General features: G+C 37.3%; 2 protein-coding genes across 5 annotated transcripts in view; one reads left to right on the top strand and one right to left on the bottom strand.

The window, feature by feature from the left end:
- DDC (dopa decarboxylase) overlaps positions 1-8,786 on the top strand; it is a 121,014-nt gene extending 112,228 nt beyond the window's left edge. The window contains exons 14-15 of the mRNA XM_069084513.1: positions 4,909-5,130; positions 8,292-8,786. Coding sequence (XP_068940614.1) covers positions 4,909-5,124 — 216 coding nt within the window. The 3' untranslated portion in view covers positions 5,125-5,130; positions 8,292-8,786. The remainder of the gene's footprint in view (positions 1-4,908; positions 5,131-8,291) is intronic.
- Positions 8,787-12,293: 3,507 nt separating this feature from the next.
- The window catches only part of LOC138157927 (uncharacterized), a 33,985-nt gene continuing 26,409 nt past the window's right edge, over positions 12,294-19,869 (bottom strand). For 2 of the 4 annotated variants that reach the window (XR_011167505.1, XM_069083703.1), the window contains exons 2-4: positions 15,126-15,212; positions 13,843-14,274; positions 12,294-12,712 (exon numbers count right to left, since the gene is read on the bottom strand). Coding sequence is in view for 2 of the 4 variants with exons in the window: in XM_069083703.1 (XP_068939804.1) it covers positions 12,655-12,712; positions 13,843-14,274; positions 15,126-15,212 (577 nt within the window). In the remaining 2 variants the exon portion in view is untranslated. Of the gene's footprint in view, positions 12,713-13,842; positions 14,280-15,125; positions 15,213-19,869 lie in introns of all 4 variants that reach the window. The other 2 variants (XR_011167504.1, XM_069083705.1) reach the window with 2 other exon arrangements.

Below are 19,869 nucleotides of genomic sequence, written 5' to 3'. Positions count from 1 at the left end.
ACTGATGTCTAGTACATGTGCACTCTGAGGGGGGAAATTACTTTAAATGGATTCAGGGCATTGTGGTGTTCCTTCCAGACTATGTTCATCTGATACAGTTCCTAAAAGGCCTCATAGAACTGAGCTTTTATGGTGAAGTTTTTCTAAAGCCTTTTTAAAACAGTTCCCAGTTGTTTCAGTAACATAGTGAATGTTAACAGGCATTTCTTCCTGAGCTCTTCAGTTGCCTAAGTGACTTGGTTACTTATTTATTTATCTTTCGACTGTTTATTGAGGAGTCAAACTGCATGTCTGATAATGAGAGCTACAGTAGAGTCTCCTCAGAGCCCAAGAAGGAAGGGAGTTTCTTTTGTGTTGGTTCTTTCATTAGAGAGAGGATCTCCTGCTGTGGGAACAGATGCAGCATATATTGAAGGGTATGGAGCTCTTGGAAAAGGTCTTTTGAACAGAGCTGCATTTGTTTAAACACGCAGCCCCTGACAATGGGAACTTTGACAAGTCTGCTGAAAGATTGGGAGGTACAGGGCCAAAGGACCCCCAAGTAATACTATTTTCAGAGCATATCCTCTTTTATAGAACAGGTGGGCATTCATTCATAGTTTGGTCTAGTGGAGTCTGCCAGCTGTGGGGAATGCAGGCATGGCTGAACATTCATGATAAAGAACTGAAGGACTTATTTATTTTCTTTACTTATTTATGAACAATTTAAGCAATTTAAGTTGTCTTATCTCATTTCAATTGGGGGTTTGCTTTTTCTAACTTTTAAATTTTCTTTTTCTTATGAAATGTGACCATCAACAAAAAAAAGTACTTTAATATACAATTAACAGAACAAAGGATTGTATATGAAACTGGGAACTTCTATTACATACAATTTTAAAATGTATATTCAATTTAATCAGATAATAACATTATCTCTGTTTGTATAGCCTTCTGAATTTCTTTTTGTTTTCTGTATTTAAAAATGTTTTATTAATTCTCTTAACTTTTATTACTTTTTTTTAACCTACCAGTTTAACTCTCCCTAGAACCAGCTCACCTTGTAACATATAAGTACAGTTAGTGGCAATGCTAAAAAAATTTATATCTCATTTTGTATTCTCTAGGCCATCAATTCTCAGACAAGAGGCAGAAAGCATGATTCATTATCAGTATTCTAAAATCATGATTAATTACTATGTTGCTGACAGTTCTCAAGTCTTTGAAAGTGGTTTTTCGGGAGTAGCATTATCAAAAGCCTTGATTCCAATGTGCCTGTGTTCTGGTGGCTGATAATAAAATCATCTTTTAATGTAGCTAAACACTTGTCTCTGGGATCTGACATAAAGTAAACTTGCACAAACTGTATAGTATTATTTGATCCAAAATGTTGTCCCTCTACTCAACCTATACCCTTTTATTATTTATCTACCTGGCATAAATGAAACAAGAAATGAAACTAATGCATTAACAATCAGGAGGTTTGCATTTTGCAGAAATAATTTTCTCTCTGAAGGAAACTAGGGAGGGTAAGCAAAGTTAGCAACAGTTGAAAAAATGTTGGAGCTGATTATTCTTTTAACATTTGGTCAGTCAGAATGTTGACTTATTGTTTTAAAGAGAATAAACAAAGATATGTAAACTGGACAATTAATTTTCTATCCCCCTTCTATAGCACAGAGTATCACCACTCCCTAATTCATTTTTTCTTTTCTTCCACCTGAATCTTTGAACTATTTTTTGTCCTTTATGTTTTCTAGAGATTAATTTAATCCAACAAAATGTCTTAAAAGCCTGCTGTGAAATGCACGGCACCAAATGGTTATGAATACAGAGCCGAAACTAGACATATTATATGTCCTTAAGGAGTTTACAATATGGTAGTCTCAGAGTATGCTGGTGAATGACTAACAACCAGCTGTCTGGAGGGAAGGGGAAGGAACATATTCAGCACACACTTTTAAGTTAATCTGAATTATAACATTTTCTCTATCATGTTCTTAAGTCTAGACAATCAAGAAAATAATAAATCTAGTCCTGATATGTAACATTTGCTGATTTCCAAGTTACAAATTCCCATGCTAAAAATTTAACAGTAGCTCCCAGGAACTGGTACAAACAGCCTCCAGCATACCCTTAGAATGTGTAGGGTAGGATGTATAAGACAGACACATTATAATAACAGACACATTTATAATATGAATCAGAATATGAGCATATCAAAAAGGTCCATAGTAACAAAAGAGATTTGAAGAGGGAGGGACTGCAGTTAATTGGGGATACTTCATAAAGGAGGCTGTGCCTAGACTCGACAGGGGAGGGGGAAGGCTTTCAACAAATTATTTGGAGGGATGGAATCCATTCGAGATGTGGGGTGCAGTGGATGTTGAAGAACTGGAGGCAGTGGATGTAGACTACTCTTCTTCATCATTCTTCCCCTTCTCCTTGTCCTACATCTAATCAGGCATCTTTCAGCTCTAGAGCTCACCTCTCTAGCCAGAATTCACACTTCATGTACTTCATAATCTAGCAAAACTGTTCTGCTAGTCATTCCTCATCTAATCCTGAACTCTCTGTCCTCCTTGCATTTTTGTAGGTCTTCTTATATGGCTGGAATGGAGTACCTCTCTATTTCTACTGTCAAAATCATTCTCTTCATTCAAGACCCAACTCAGGTCTCTCTTCCATAAGGCCTTTCCTCATCCTCCTAGCTGAAACTGATCTCCCTCTACTCAAATTCTCTTAAATTACTTTGTCTGGATCTCACTTGTGCCCTCATCACAAAACTGAGCTGAACAATTTATCCAAAAACTAGGATTAGAATTGTTCTTACAATCACTTACTACCAAGGGTGCAGAGGTAAAACAAAACATAAAACTAGTTCACAAGATTTATAATAACACCAACAATAATATCTGAGATTTATATGTTGCTTTAAGGTTTGCAAAATACTTTAAACATATTTTCTCATATGAACCTTTATTATTTTCCTTAATAACCCTAAAATACTTTAATTTGGGTCACCAGGAGAATATTTCCCATATGTAAAAAAAAATAGAAAGTTAAGAAATTAGTGGTTTTAACAGGGTTCATTATCAGTTTCCCCAGTGTAATGGCTGATATTTACAAGGAAAAAGCTATGAACTATGTACTCTAGATTGTCACAACTGAAACTGCTCATTCTGAATAGCTAGTACTAATAGCTTGAAAAAAATCAATTCAATAACATAAAACAGCAGCAGAGTAGATTGTTAAAAGATACACATTTAATAAATTCTTTTTTTGCTTTTAAATTGTCTTATCCTTTATGTTCTTTAATTCCTAGCTCTTACAAAGACAGCAGATTTTATTTTTATTTAATTAATTATTATAATGTATAATATAATGCATTAAATTTTTTTTTCATCGATAACTTGGGTCAAAAGGTTAAGCATGTATAGACCTTACTTGAGTCATTCAAGGCTTATCTTTTGGAACTCCAAGGAAATACCAAAATGCTCAATGTTAACAACAAGATGTAATGTACTAGGATCATGTTATGCAAGGATAGTCAGATTATCCAATCGTACTCAATTTATGGAAAATCTTGCCCAAGGTTCTGTCTGTCATTGTAACCTCATCAGTTCCCATGAGTTTAACTATTATCTCTATGCTAACTACATCCACATCCACATCACCTCAGATACAAATATATGTGTAAGAACACATAATATACATACATACAGATTAGAGAGATGAATAGGTAGATAGACAGACAGACGGACAGATAGAGATCATCTTTGGCCTCAATTCCCCCCCTCCCCAAACTTTAGTTCCTATATCATCGAATACCTGTTGGACATTTCAAATTGGATGTCCTAAAAATAGCTCACATTCAACATGTCTAAAAATTGACTCATTATCTTTACACACAAACTCTCCCCTCCTCCAAACTTCCCTATTTTTGTCAAGGGAACAATCATCCTTCCAATCTCCCAGGTTCAAGATCCCAATATTATCCTTAATTCTCTCTCACCCCACAGTTTTTCAGTTGTCAAATCTTGCCATTTCAGTCTCTACATCTTTCATATCTGAGTCCTTCTCTCAACTAACACATTTACCACCACAATTCAGGGCCCTATCGCCTTTCCCCTAGATTTTTGCCACAGCCTCTTAATTGGTGTCTCTGCTTGAAGTCTCTCCCCACTCAAGTCTATCTACCACATTGCTGCCAAAGTAATTTTCCTTAAGCATGGAGTGGACCATGTCACTCCCCAACTCAACTCCAGTGGTTTCCAATTGCCTCTAGAATAAAATATAAACTCTTCCATTTAGTTTTGAAATCCTTTCACAACTGGCTTTAGCCTATCTTTCCAGTCTTATTGTTTCTTACTGTCCCTCCTGTACTATGTAATTTAGGCCTCTCTCTTCCTCAGGCACAACAGTCCATCTCCAGTCTACATGCCTTACATTGCCTGTCCCATATAAAAGGATTACAATCCCTAATCACCTGTGCCCCAGAAAGTCCCTCTTTTTTTTTTAAGATGCCACTCAAGCAACATCTTCTGCATGAAGCCTTTCCTGATCATCTGACTGGTCATCTGGTGATTCTGGTCATCACCCTCCCTCACAAACTTTAGCTACTTTGACTTTAAGAATTTTATGCATTTAGCTACTTTGACTTTAAGAATTTTATGCACTTGTCTCCCCTATTAGACATAAGCTCCTTCCATGTAGGAATTATTTAATTTTTTTTGTACTTGTATATCCCCAATGCCTGCCCAACACAATTCCAGGCATTAGCAAGTACTTGATATATGCTTGTTGACTGATTGGTAGATAAGTAAGTAACAGTTAGTCAAGCCCCCCCCCCCCAAAATAGTCTTAAGTTGATGAACTTTGGAGTACTAAAAGTAAGAACAGATGACTTACCCTTTAAAATTCTTTCAGGGTTCCAATGAACTGAATGAAGCACTTCTTGAAAAAATTAACAAAACCAAAAAAATCCACATGGTCCCATGTCATCTCAGAGACAAGTTTGTGCTGCGCTTTGCTATCTGCTCTCGCACAGTAGAGTCTGTTCATATCCGGCAGGCCTGGGAGCACATTACAGAACTGGCGACTGAGCTGCTAAAACAGGAAAAATGGCAGAAAATGAATCAGTAATTGCAGGTAAAAATTTCTTTAATGTATTTCATACTATGGGCTCGTGTTATGGAAAGAAGCCTAACTGGGTGGCAGGAGACTGGAGTTCTAGCCCAGTGTGGTGTGTGGTATAAGGTCTCTAAAGTGCCTTCTGATTCCCAAATTCTGGTTATAAAGTAGAAACAGTACTGAGTGCTCAGTCAGAGGATATGGGCTCAAATCCTTTTTTCTGTCACGTATTATCTTTGGCCTTCGACAAGTCATTTAAACTCTCTGGACCTGAATTTCCTCAAATGTAAAAGGGTTTGAATAGATGACCCTCAAGGTCCTTTCATATTTGATCTTATGACTGTTTGTTTGGGTCAGAACAAGAGAAGGGGAATGGTGGCAAATCAAACAATTATAGCTCTTTTCATATTTTCACAGAGGCAGCTAGGTGGTACAGTGATTAGAGCCTTGGACTTGGAGTCAGGTAGATCTGAGTTCAAATCCAGCTAAGTTGTGTGACCCTGGGCAAGTCACTTAAACCTCTTTCTGCCTCTTTCCTCATCTGTAAAATGGAGATAATAATAGCACCTACTTCCTTGGGTTGTTTTGAATATCACATACTTTGCAAAATTTGGTAAAATGCTTTGAAAAATTTAAAGCATTACATAAATACTATTCTTATTATTATCTCATTAAAATTATATGCTATTTCCCCACAAGACAAACTCTATCATATGTATCTAGTAACTTCCTGGCTAGGTTACCTCCAGGTCTATCTATTATTACTCTTTTTAAAAATACAATAAAACAGTTAAATAAGCCATTAAAATGGCAAGGTCTAGATAAATGCAAATCAATGCAAATAGGGAGTGGATGGTTTAATGTGCTAGATAGATTTACCCTCAAGGAAGATGAAATTATTGAAAATTTAGGGGAAGATGATGCTTGTAATATTTAGCCTTTTAGTGTTTAAGAAAGATGAATTCTTTTGCCACTATGGAAAAGCCAAAACAAAACAAAATGCTCAAATCACATATGCAGGAAATATTAAAAATAAAGTCTCGTTAAGTGGATCTTGACTGTCTCTAGGATAAAGCACCCAATATTCAGCCCTTTACAATCTGGCTATTTCCAGTCTTATTTCAAATTACTCTGCCTGTACCACTCAAACTGACGGGCTAGTTACTTCCCGTGAGGACATCCCATCTCCTACTTCTCTATCTTTGCCTAAGCATCCATTGCTCACCCCATCCTCTCCACCCTCCCAGCTGCTCTCTGGAATGCACTCCCTGCTCACTTCTTAGAATCTCAAGCATCCTTCAGAGCATAGCTCTGTGCTCCCTCCTACAGGACTTTTCTAACCTCTCCTCACTCTCCTCTCCCCAGCTATCAGTGCCCTCTTCCTTTGAAATGACTTTGGATGAGTTTGTGCCAAGCTCTTTACAAATGTTTCATTTGAGGTTCACAACAACCCTAGGAGGTTTTCCTATTGTTTTCCCAGTTTTATAGATGAGGAAACTGAGGTAAATATCGGTTAATTACTTGCCCAGGGTCACACAACTAGCAAGTATCTGAAGCCAGACTTAAACTTTAGTCTTCCTGACTCCTGGCCAGTGCTCTAAAAATTAAAGTAAAAAAAGATGAAAACATGTACTCCTGCAAAAGAAAGCTTTGAGTTTATCTATGTTTCCCCTTCGGAATTCTCCCACTGCTTCATTTGCAGTACATCTTTTTATACCAGAGGGTCTTAACCTGGGGTCCTGGAGAGATTTCCAAACTTGAATGGGAAAATAATTACATTTTATTTTTACCAGCCTCTAAATGAAATTTAGCATTTGCTTCAATTATTTAAAAAGGTCAATCAACATTTATTAAGCATCTACAATATACTTAGCACTGTGCTAAGTGGTGGGAAAATAAAAAGAATCAAGACATTCCCTGACCTTGAGGAACTCACAGTCTAATAGAGGTGACAACTTGTAAATAGCTATATCCAAATAATCTATATACAGATTAGGTAGAAAATAATCAGTGGAGAGAAGGAATTAGAGTTAAGAGAGATTAGGAAAAGCTTCCTGTAGAAGGTGAAATTTTACCTGGGACTTGGAGGAGGGTGGGGAAGCCAGGAAGTAGAGATGAAGAGTGAGAGCATTCTGGGAAGGGTGAAAATTCCTGGAGGGAGGTGAAGTGTCTTGTTCAAGGAACTGCAAAGAGGCCACTGTCACTGGATAGAAGAGTATATGTTGGGGTGAAGTCAAGGTAAGGTGTAGGAAAACTAGAAATGTGAGGTGGGGGAAAGAAGGCAGGTTTCTAGATTATGAAGAGCTTCTAACACCTAAACTATATTTGATCATGGAGGTTATAAGGAACCAGTGGAGTTGGTTGAGTAAGGTCTGGGATGGTGGTGTAGGGCAGGAGAGAGGACCTGTGCTATAGCAAAAATCACTTTGGTGGCTGAATTTAGGATAGACTGGAATGGGGAGAAACTTATGTCAGGTATACCAATTGGCAGGCTATAGCAATAGTCCAGGTGTGAGGAGATGAGGGCCTGCAACAGGTTGGTGATTATGTCAGAGGAAAGAAAGGGGCATATTTGGAGAGACTTTACAAAGCTGAAAGCAACAGGCCTTGGCAACAGATTGGATATGGAATGTGAGAAATAATGGGGAGTCGAAGATGATGCCTGGGTTGTGAGCCTGCGGGAGTGAGAGGATGGCGGTACCCTTGAAAATGATAGGAAGTTGGGAAGAAGGGAACATTTGCTTTAATTATTTAAAAACATTATTCTGAGAAGGGGTTTCTAATTTTCACCAGACTGCCAAACAAGTCTATAACACAAAAAGGCTTAACACACCTGCTTTATTCCAACAATATTCCTGCTAAATCTATTAAAGGAAAGAACTATCCCCATTTTCCAGATAGAGAAAATATAGCATTGGCTAGCTTACATTCTGGGTATTGTTAGAGAATTCAGAACTAAAGTTGGGTTATAACCCAACTGTCCTTATTTTCAGTTCAAAGTCTTTTTACATTCTATAGGAACTTCTATTTGATTAAAAAAAGTTCTCTCTCTCCCCTCTGCTTCCAAAAAGAAAAGCTTTAATGTATGTAAAATGCTTATTCTATGTCACAGTTAATATATCTACATTAGGAAAGGTGATATCTAATTAGATTGTACTGATTATTTTATTTTTTCACAGAGACAAAGAGATGGAATGGAATAAATAAATAATTAAAAAGTAAAAATCATCATGACTGCATAGTAACTTAAGGAAGCCCAAGACTTTCTCTGAAGTTGCCCAGAAATATCAACTTGGAAGCATTATTCATTTAGGAAAAAATGGTCAAAATCGATGCTGGGTTCTTTTTCTCTTTAGTCATATCAGATTCTTTATTTGATTCTGATGTTTTGTCAAAAATTAGATCATTACAAAGCATGTGAACTATTGATAATTTCTAAATGTTTGAACCATAATCATGAACTACACACAGAACTAAGCTACCAATTGTGAGATGAAAATATATTGTTTTTAGTTGTTTCTGAAGTTATTTGTGATGGTGCATTAAGTAAAGACTTATTGAAAGGGCATGATGGGCAAATTGAGTTTATGTGGCTTGATGTTGTATCTGTTGTCTTTCAGAGTATTTTTAATGTGATTAAATGTTTAATAAACCACTTTGATGTGCTGCCATAATTGTGTCTGTTGGCTATTAATCCTGGTTTCTACATTAGACCAAAAAGTATATTGTTGACACAGGTTCTAAATTTTTTCCAAAGTAATCTACCCATCTGATGAGCTAAAATAATAATCACAACAACAAAAACAAAATAGGGCTGAGACTGCTAACAAAAGTAGATTGATACCAAAGGTCTATCTACCACACACGCATAAACACTTACATGTACATGCAGGAAAAGCAGGGGGACCAAGAAGGTTCTTGGCTTTCTCTATGTGGTTGTAACAAGAGAAACCACTTCAACTTTTTCTGAGCCCTGATTCCTTATTCAAGAAACTGCCATTGATAATAATCTATCCTATGGTGTTAGGAAGAAAGAACAAAGGAAAATCACTCTAAATGTAAATACAATCAAATAATTTCTATTATTTTCTTTCCAGATCTCTTACTGCTCAAAGTATTTATGGGGGAGGAGAGTGGATTATATTTTTTTACCTGACACCATTTTTTCTCTTTCCCTGTGTAATTATCTGTAACTTCTAAAAGGATTTATGGCAATTAAGGTGACTAAGCACAGTGTCAAAGAGCTTGATAATTATGTAAATGCAAAAGGGTTTATACTTCTTGTTTTGAGGAACTGAGGTATTTTCACTTTCAAATTGTTGTATTTAAAGTGTTCAGTCATATAACTATGTAGGACTTGGCTGAGGCATGGAACAAAGCGACTCCATGATAAAAATGGTAGGATTTACCCCTCATATTCAGTGAGTTGCCATGTGTCATCAGTTCTACCTCCACAACATTTCTTGAATTTTTTATTTCCTTTATACATTCACTGTAACCATTCTAATTTATCTAATTTTTTCCTTGCCTTGACTGCTGTATGCTCTTCTAAGTGACTTTCCCATCTTAAATCTATCCCATTCCTCAAATTCATCCTTTACATTATTGTACAAATAATCCTCCCAATTACTGTTCTGATCGGATCACATAATCATAAAATTTTAGAGGTGGCCCTCATTGGCCAACCATGCTTGGACCCATACGTACTTGGACAAGAATTCCTTCTATAACAAACCTAACAAATCCACACTTTGGTGGAAGAACTATATTGAGCTGCAGTCCCCTATTCCCTTTGGATAGCCCTAGTTATTAAGTAGTTTTTACTTGTATCAAACCTAGATTTGCCTCTTTGAATCTTCCACTCGGATTGCTCCTTCTTCTGAATTCTGGGACTAAACTGAACAAGTTTAATCCCTCTCCCATGTCACAGTCCTTCAAATACTTGAAGACAGTTATCATTCCTCTCACTCTCCCCACCCCTCAAATAGTCTCATCTCCTGAGTAAACATCCCAAGTTCCTTCAGTCAGTCTTCATGTAGCATGAATTTGAGGCCCTTTACTAAGAGAAGCGTTTGCCCTCACTTGAGCGCCCTCCTCTGGTTTGTCAGTGTCCTTCTGAAAATTTGAAGAACTTAAAAGGGATTCCGTATGGTACATAGAATTAAGAGACATTTCAGATATAGTCTGCCTAAGGCAGAGTGCAGCAGGATAATCTCCTTGTTTCTAGAAGTGATGCTTCCCAGAAGGCAGCCAAGACTTTATTCACTTTTCTGGCTGCCATGTCAGCCTTTAAGTTCACAGGCCTTCAAAACCCCCATTTCTTTTTAATAGTAACTCCTATCTAACCATATCTCTTGTACTTGTGAAATTGCGAGACATGACTAGACAGATTTCATCTGAAAAAATGATTGTTGTAGTTTTTTAGTTTATAATAAATAAAATATTATGTTCTGCCTCTTTACAACATTAAACTGTTATTACACAAGTGAAGATATTGTTCAAAAGAAAACCTGAGCTTTTCTATTCATATTATAAAAATCTCCTTTTGCATCAAACTATCCAAATCCTATATGAGAGCTATTTTTTCATACACATATATTAGTTGAATATATTAAAACAAAGTTCTTTTAGTTATCAAACTGTTTACAATTTGTTACATAATTTGTTAAATATAATCTTTTTCTTCATACCTCCCCCCACCCTCGCCACTTTTCTGCCCTTTTTAATCACTTAATTGCTCCATGTGAAAATGCCCTTAGAGAAACAATGTGTACCTTTCATATTTATTGAGTGGGATATATTCTGTTAAGAGGAGATGATATTGTAATCTGCCTTGAGCAGATCAGGAGTATTGTGATCTTGTCACTTTTCAAAAACCTTTGATAACTCCTGGATACCAAGCAAACTGCTAATCTAACACTTGAAACACTCTCCAATATGGCTCCAACATATCTTCCAACCTTATCTTATACACTTTACCTCTGTGTACTTTCCACATTGAACTACCCTTTATCCTTCATTCTTACACTGCCCTCACCCATCTCTATATCTCTGGCAAGAGATGGCTCTCTTCCCATCCACTCCTCTGTCTCTGCCTGTTGAAGTCCTTCTTTTCTTTCAAGGATCAACTTAAGTGCCTCCTTTTCCATGGAACCTTCTCTGATCTGAATTCCCCCCCCCAGCTGAAAGTAACTTTCCCCTCCTTACATTTTCACAGTGCATTGCACAGGTCTTTTCTTCACACTTTTACAATTTCTATTGTGTCATAGTTATTTAAGCATATTTTTCTCCTTCAATTAGATTCTAAGTCCATTCAAAGCAAAACCTGTGCTCTGTCTGTCTTTACATACTAAATCTGGCACAGTGCCTTTGTGTAGGTCTAAACGATTGTAGGTATTTAATTCTCTGATAGAAAAAATATTAAAATATTGGGTTACATTCCTGACAAGGGCTTGATACCCATCTTTTTTATAGAAATGACCCCAAATATTTTTTGAATTTAAGTGATAGAACTGTACTCTGACTAGTATAAAACTTCATAAAGTTTCAGTCAATTAAATGGTAACTAATAGCAAACGTTTTATTTACTAACAGTATGATAGTATACGTTAAAACATTTTTCTTCTTTGCAATTTCTACTGAATGCTTATTGCATCAAATAATGACTACTTTAACTAAGGTCACAGAATTTTAAAAGATGACCTCTGGGATGTTTTGACAACTAACTCTGAGGAAAATTTTAGGAATACTAGGTCTACTGTGTTAAATGGATTCCGAAGTCTTATTAAAGAAAGGAGAAATGATCAAGTCTTCTGGGGATCAGGGAGCTGGGAGGGAGGACACTTGTGCTTTATTAAGTCAGACACTTGTGCTTTACAAACATTATATCTCATTTGATCCTCACAACAACCCTCCAAGTAGATGCTATTATCCTCATTTTGCAATTGAGGAAACTGAGATAAACAGAGTTTAAATGACTTGTCCAGAGTCACATAGCTAACAAGTGTCTTGAGCATGAATTTGAACTCAGATCTTGTTGACTCCATGTCCAGCACTCTATCTACTCTGTCACTTATCTTTGCCCATTTTTACTACTATTTAGGATCAAATACTTTCAAAGTGAGTTATTTTATGGTAAATCAGTGGTCACACCAGTGAAAATGAAAGGCAGATCCTACACAAAATTTAATTACCTTAAGCCTAATGTATCTGATGGATATTTTAGGACAGTGGCATCAAACTTAAATAGAAATGGGGGCCATTAAATGGTTACATAAGAATCCTGATGGGTTGTATATTGAATGGAAAATCACACATTAATATTATCTATATTTCATTGTATTTTTATTTATTTTGCTAAATATTTCCCAATTACATTTTAATCTGGTTGGCTGCACTCAGGAGTGTTGTGGACAACCCGTAACCGTGTGTTTGCTTTCTCTGTTTTAGGTTATGCTATGCTTGTCCTTGGTCTAGCATGTGGTGCAGAGAATGCAGCTGTTGAGTTGGCTCTCTGGTACTTGCAATGTGGGATGTAGTCCTTTAGTCCTGTAGGATCTCTGGTCTCATTGTATAAGCACCAAAGAATTGGGATGCAGGCCTACAAAAAAAGCAGTAGCCCAAGATGTAAGTTCCTAAACTCATATACAGAAGAAATCTTTTCTCCCTATGTGAGTTAATATTCCACTACTATAGTACCACTACTAAATCCAAAAACACAGTGAAAGACAAGTCACATACAAAACTTAATGCCAAAACCTAATTAAATGAGATGAAATTTTGGGGCATACTTGGTTGGTGTCTGGTAGCAATAAGATATGAACGTAGTCAGTGATTATAGCAGTGTCCTGTTCTGCCAAGTCTGCAGGGGACTCTAGTTGCAAGCCCAAGGCTAATCCTAACAGCTGGGAGGCAGCAGCCTGACACTGTGGCTACTAGTCCTTACTTATAAATAGGAAGGAATTTCACTCCCTTTTTGTGGGCTGTAACATTTTTTTCCCATTTTTCCTACTTCCAAGATCTATACCACATGAGGTTCTGGGGATTAGAGGCCAAACATAAAATTTCACATTAGTAATTCTTTTATAACACTGGTTACCCTTACCCCTATTATGAGAAGGCCAAGTATGTCACATTTCACTCCTTCTCCAGAGTTCTCTTGTACTACTAAAGGCATTAGGGGGGTGTCTAGGCTCTCTGCAGATGGCTACAGCCCCCACCAATGTTGATCTTGAAAGTAAGGAATGGGGTCCCCATAACTTCGGTTCCATTAGCCACTAACAGTCATATTAGCTTTTATACAAAAATATTTACAGAGGGTATAATCACAAATATGCAAAATTGCATCCCTCACATGTAAGAGACATAATCCTTTCTTCCTTTGTCCCACCTCAGTCTCTGGAGAAGAGAAATGGATTAGGTTCATAGCTTAGCTCAATTCCTATACAGCATGGTCCCAGTTCCAAGTCCAAAACTTGGCTTGTTGTAATAGTAATGGAATTTGAAGATCCCTTTGTATTGGAAAGCTAAGAGATACTTAGCACTTAGTTTCAAATTAAGCCTCTGTTAAAGAAACAGAAGGCATGAACCCCTGTTGCTGATGTAACAGGAAGGGGCTGAACAGGGAACCTCTGTTGCCGACTTGACAGGAAGGGGGTGAACAGTGAGGAGCTATACGATATATAAGAAAGAGCACAAGCTGAGAAACTTAGAACTTCTTGGGATGAGCACCTGAAGTCTAGGCTGCTGCTGCTGGACTGGAACTTCCATGGAGAAAGTGATTTTGATTTTGAGAACAAAGCTGCTGAAGACTTCTGAGGGCCAGCTGGAGATGCTGAAGACTTCTGAGGACTAGCTGGAGCTGCTGAGGCTGCTGAGGATTTCAGAGGGCCAGCTGGAGCTGCCAAAGACTGAGGAAGCATGACTGTGGTGTTGGTGTTCTGTACAAATGTTGCTGTGGCTTTGTTAAGCCTTGTCTTCCCAGGAACAGAGACTGTGAAGGATTTGAGATGCACTGGACACTGTGACCTCCAACGTGGAGCAGGAACTGCATGGAGAGCTGGACAAGGAGCTGGGAGCTGTTTGCCTTTGAACTCAGGTGGCAGTTGGTTAGATTCAGGTGGGAGCTGGGACCATGCAAGAGGAGCCATGGAAACTGAAAGCCTTCCCTGTGTCAAGAAGAAAAGACCTCTCTGTGGGTACTAGTAGTGATGAAATTTTGATTTACTTGTGACCAAGGGGTGGATGACCTGTGTATTTTCCATCACACCTTAAGAGGGTACTGAATAGTAACTGATGATTGAATTGTACTGATTTGTAACTTAGTGTGCCCCATGGGTGGAGGACTTTGACATTTTGTATGACTGAGGTACTAAGTGATTGATTAACTAAATGATTGTACTTTGTTCGAAACTATGTGACCACTTTGGTGAAAACTATGTGGCCATTTTAGTGATAAGTTGTTGCCTTGTAACACTGTGAATGCTGTACCTTGATTTTCTGTGAATGTTTTGCTCTGATCTGTTATTGAATTAGAGAGTTCACTATACTGTGTAATCATAACCTTGAAAAGCTGTTCACAGCAACAGTCCTCTGGAAAGCTGCTTGTGCTTAGTTTTATATTTGTGTCCCAGGCATCTAGTTTCTCAGAGCTTCCATGCCCAGTTTACTAGCTGAACCGTCCTGCCTGCAATCCTGGCTCCAAGGTCATCATGGCTGGAACTACTGGATACATAGGCATTACCCATGATTCCTAGAAACTGAGGTCAAGCAACTCAGAAAAGAAACAAATACCCTAGGACCCATTTCTCAGGCCAGGGTAACAGCGGAAGAGCAGGAGAAGGAAGTCCTTCCCCCTCCCATTGGTTCACATCATGGCATCCGTACTGTGGATGAATTGTGATCTTCACCTTCTAAACAAGGACAGGAAAAAGAATGAAAGAGTAATAGAAAAAGTCATGGCTTCAGTCTCACTAGTTTTAAAGACATAGTCAATCATAAGAGGCTATACCTACTTACATGGTAGGGATGCAGAGGCCTCCATGTTAGTCATTCTGGACATACTCCAAAGGCCCTTCAAAGGAATCTCCATGTTAAGTGACCTGGGAATAGCCAAATAAACCTAGGTCACATTTCATTTTCATAGTCCTTGGTTTCTAAACAGAAATTCTTATGTCTCCATAGAAGCAGGAGGCAGAAAGGATTCTTTAGGTGAGCCCCTTCTTTGGTCCCATAGCTTTCAAGGATGATCAGGGCAGGAATATAAATTTAATGATCAACAAGAAACCATTCAACAATTTTAACAATACTAGAGTACAAAGAACTATGTGTGTGTATGCCATTGGATACAAATTATTTTCTGGGCAAAATTATAAAAGTAACAATTCGTGTACACATACAGGCAATGTACAAGAAACTCATTGATAAATGACTTCGAAGGTTATCAAATTATTTACCTTTAGCAATTGCTAGTAAAACATCTCTAAGCAAGGAAACCTTACAGATTTGCTTCTCTCCAACTTTAGTTTAGATTCACTTAGCTATAAAGCAAAAAAAAATGTCCTTAATAAAAAAAAAGCAAGTGAAAGGATTCTTAATCTCCTTCTGTAGTGGTGAAGATGGTGTGTTTACCACATGGAATGTTGGTAGCATCATTTGTCATTTATAAAAGTTTGGATCGGGGTGGTCAGGTGGCACAGTGAGTAAGAGCACCAGCCCCGGCATCGGGAGACCCAGGATTGGTTCCAGCCTCAGATACTTGGCACCTACATAAAAAATAACTGGCCATGTAACTTTGAGCAAGGTACTTAACCCCAATTGCTTTAAAAAAATAAAAAACAAATAAAAATTTGGATAATGAAGTTATACATATTTAATTGACAGCAATGTCTTTGTTTTTTTTTTAAGAAGAGAAAGAATCTTTGGACTTCCAAATTATGTAGCAGTCTCTTATCTAGGAATTGAGTAGATTTCCCCTCAAGTGATTATCTTAGAGAACAATTAAAAATTTATTAGATAAAAAAAGGACTTGAGTCATCTCTTTTCCTCTAAGAAAGGAGAAAGGCAACTGAAAGTCATTCCCCCAAATGATTGTCTTAGAAGGAAAATGCTACATATTTATATGTAGAATAGAAAAAGGTTTGGAACTATATGCTAAAATTTCCAACAATAGGGCCCATGGCTCAAGAGATGTGTCAGCAGACATCCAGGGGACTGGAAAAACACCCCCATTATTCGGTGTCATATTTTTTGAGATGGCCTTAAGTAGACATGTGACATGAGTTACAGAGGTCACCTATTATCACCATGTAGTGGCTTTTTGAAAAACTGATCGGGGTATATTTATTTTGCTGCTTTCTTTTCCTCATAATAATTTTCTCTATAACAAGCATGGGCATTAATTGTTGACCTTTATGCTGTACTTGAGGTTCAAATTAATTTCTTCAGAACTGACTGGTCAGCATATGTTCATTTGTGTGTAATTTGCCAAAAGCATTGCAAGTAGTAACCTAAGTATAATTAGAAAAGCACTTAGAATTAACAATTACAAGTGTAATTTCTTGTAAGTTAAATCGAGGTAGAACAAGAACTACATCTAACATTGCTATGAATTAATATTGTATTAGGAAAGCCAACAGAACGGTGCTCCATTATATCAACTAGTATGAAATCTTATAGCCATTGCTTGCAAAACAAAATGAAAACTCTACTAAGTAAATAAAACAGTTTACATAACACAAATAAGTAAATATTTCCAGAATTTGTACACAAAGTGCTAAAAATCCCATGTGTACTCTTAGGTTTCATCTCACTTCCTGCAAACTGGTAAAGATGAGAAAGATAGCAATAGTCAATGCTAGGGAGGTTGTGGAAAGATAGGTTCACTGGTCCCCTGGTTGGTGGTCCATTATAAAAAGCAATTTGTCATTAATGCAAATAAAAATGACTAAAATATCTATACACTTTAACCCAGAGATTCCACTAGTGGGCTTATACCACAAGGAGGATACTGGTAAGAAAGTCCCTATATATACCAAAATATTTATAGCAAACTTTTTTTTTTTGTGGAAACAATGTAGATAGCCATTAATTGTGAAATGGTTAAACAAATTGTGATATGTGAATGTGAGGAAATATTACTATACTGTAAAAAATGATGAATGTGATGAATACCATTGATATTATTATGCATCCTTGATTTTTGAGGACCAATGACATCATGGGGAAATGTCTTGATTTGTACATGAATTAGATTTAAGTGAGACAGAGTTGCACTTCTGTTCTCTCTTCCAAAGTCACTGAAATCAAGTGACAAGACAAAAATCAGCACAACTGGCAATGACCTGGACTGCAGTGTATGCCTTGGTGTCTTTGATGTTTGACCAAACTCCACAGCATCTGCTTCAGCTTCCTTCATGGGTGTTGGAACAAATTGGTCTCACCCACCTAATCCACTGGGGGGATGTCTTCACATGCTTGGGGTAGACGTGTCCCCACTGATGGGTTTGAAGTCTGTTAGTTACCTAGTTTAGCCTGTCTGCTTAGATGGTTTAGGAAGGTATGGCTTCTTTGCATGCTACAACTTCTTGGAGCCACAGATGAGAGCTGGGTGAAGGTAGACACCAAAGGTGGATGAGCAGCCCTATAAAAGGCTCAGCAAGCCCTTACTCCAGGTGCTAGTCCTCCCTTGAACACCCCATACACCCTGTGATGAATATAGAGAAGTATGAAAAGACTTAACATGAACTGATGAAGAGTGAAGTAAGCAGGGCCAAGAAAACAACATACACGACTACAACAATGTCAATAGAACGACCACATGCACACACAAAAATCAATAGTGGTGTTATAAAATTATAAATTACAAGAATGACTCAAAAGAAGAGATAGGATACAAAGAAGTGAGAGATATTCCCAATTTCATGGAGATGGGAGGTCCACACATATGCACATTGCACATGTATTTGGATTTTTTTCAATGTATTGATCATCTGTGCTAATTTTTCATCCTTTTTTTCCTTTTTGTCTTTTGAAAATACTATTTGTTATATGGACAGTTCTCTAGGAGGGGAAAGAAAAGGTATTCTAGGAGAAACTACTATGATGTAAAAAACAAAAAGCATTAATAAAAGCTTATGTAAAAAAAATCCTTCATATTAAGATTGAAACTATTAGGGCAGCTAGGTGGGCATAGTGAATAAAGCACTGCCCCTGGAGTCAGGAGGACCTGAGTTCAAATCTAGCCTCAGACACTTAACACTTTACTAGCCGTGTGACCTTGGGCAAGTCACTTAACCCCAACTGACCGGCATTCCCCCCTCCAAAAAATAAAGATTGAAGCTATTTATTTTACCAAACCGTCAAAGGTCCAAGATTGTTCCAGCGAGGTATGAATTATACACAGGAATAAAAAATTTGATTCCTCCTTAAAATTGGTAGACAGTTTGACAAAATACACAGTATGGGGGAAGAGCATGTGAAAAAATATTTAAATATTCAGACAAAACAACTATTTTATTTGCCTGCTCCATTTGTTGTTTTTGTTTTTAAAGAGGTACATTAACTGTCTATTTATGGTATAATTTATTCTGCTTTAGTAATATGATCAAAAGACTAACTATAGGGAATTCAGGAGTCAAATTTGTTAGAACATCAATTTCTCGTTCTCAGAGCTATTTTTATTTTTCATTCATTTCATCTAATGTTCTTAGAAATATAGTGACATTGGTTCTGATCATCCACATTTTAAGCAGAGTAATATATTTTATCTTTGAACCTGGTTTCTTGGTCTTAGATGTTTCAGTTCAGAAGCAAAGGATGATTTCTTTGGGCCAGCTAGTTTAAAACAATATGCCTGCTTCAAGCCCCTTATGAAATTTCTCTTCTTCCAAGAAGTCTTTTCCAACTCTTCTGGCCCACACTAACCTCTCCTATGCTTATCTTCTATGGATTTCATTTTAACTGTTAGGACTAGTTTTGCATTTAACTATTTAACTATTAATACATATATCTTTCTTCTTGAGTTAGATTGCAAACTCCTTAAGTACAGAGGCCATGGTTTCTTTATTTTTTTAAAATTTCCCAGACCCATACTTTGTTTTGTTTTCCCAACTGTTTAATTTTTAATTTTCATATTTTTAATGAATGACAAAGGCAGAATGTTCTGAGAACCTATGTTCAAAATGGAAATTATTGGATGTTTGGCTGAGGTTATGGGCAGAATTGGCAATTAGATGAGCATTCAGAGAAGAGAAACAAAGAGAAGGAAAGCAGAGATAAGTTAGAGGAATGAATTAAAGGTCAGGTTAGCAATTTGGGGTTTGCATAGCTGACAACTCCAGGCAGAAGCACCATAAGACCTAAGGCACAGGGCTGCATACACACGGAGTCATATCCATTCAAAACAAAACAACTATCATTGTCTCTAGAAACTATTTTGTCTAATGGATCCTTTTGTCTGTGTGGTAAAGTCTATGGACCTTTTTTAAGAATAACATTTTTCAAGCGTTGTCACTTCTCCCCCCACTGCCCCCCCACCCCCCACCATTCTCCTGCATTGTAAAAGCTCTTCCTTGTATGCCTCTTTTATATGAGATAATTTCCCCTCTTCTTTCTCTCCTGTCCCTCATCTCTCAGTGCAGCCCTCTTTCTCACTCTTTAATTTTTAAAAAAAAATCATACCATGATTTGTCAACTCATAACTATGCGCTCTCTCTCTCTCTCTCTCTCTCTCTCTCTCTCTCTCTCTCTCTCTCTCTC

The sequence above is a fragment of the Petaurus breviceps genome, unplaced genomic scaffold (assembly GCF_028583685.1).
Source record: "Petaurus breviceps papuanus isolate PSGF00001 unplaced genomic scaffold, PetGlider_PUasm1.0 174, whole genome shotgun sequence".
Classification (NCBI taxonomy): domain Eukaryota; kingdom Metazoa; phylum Chordata; class Mammalia; order Diprotodontia; family Petauridae; genus Petaurus; species Petaurus breviceps.
The sequence above is the reverse complement of the archived record's forward strand: the minus strand, read 5'-3'. Positions and strand labels throughout refer to the sequence as shown.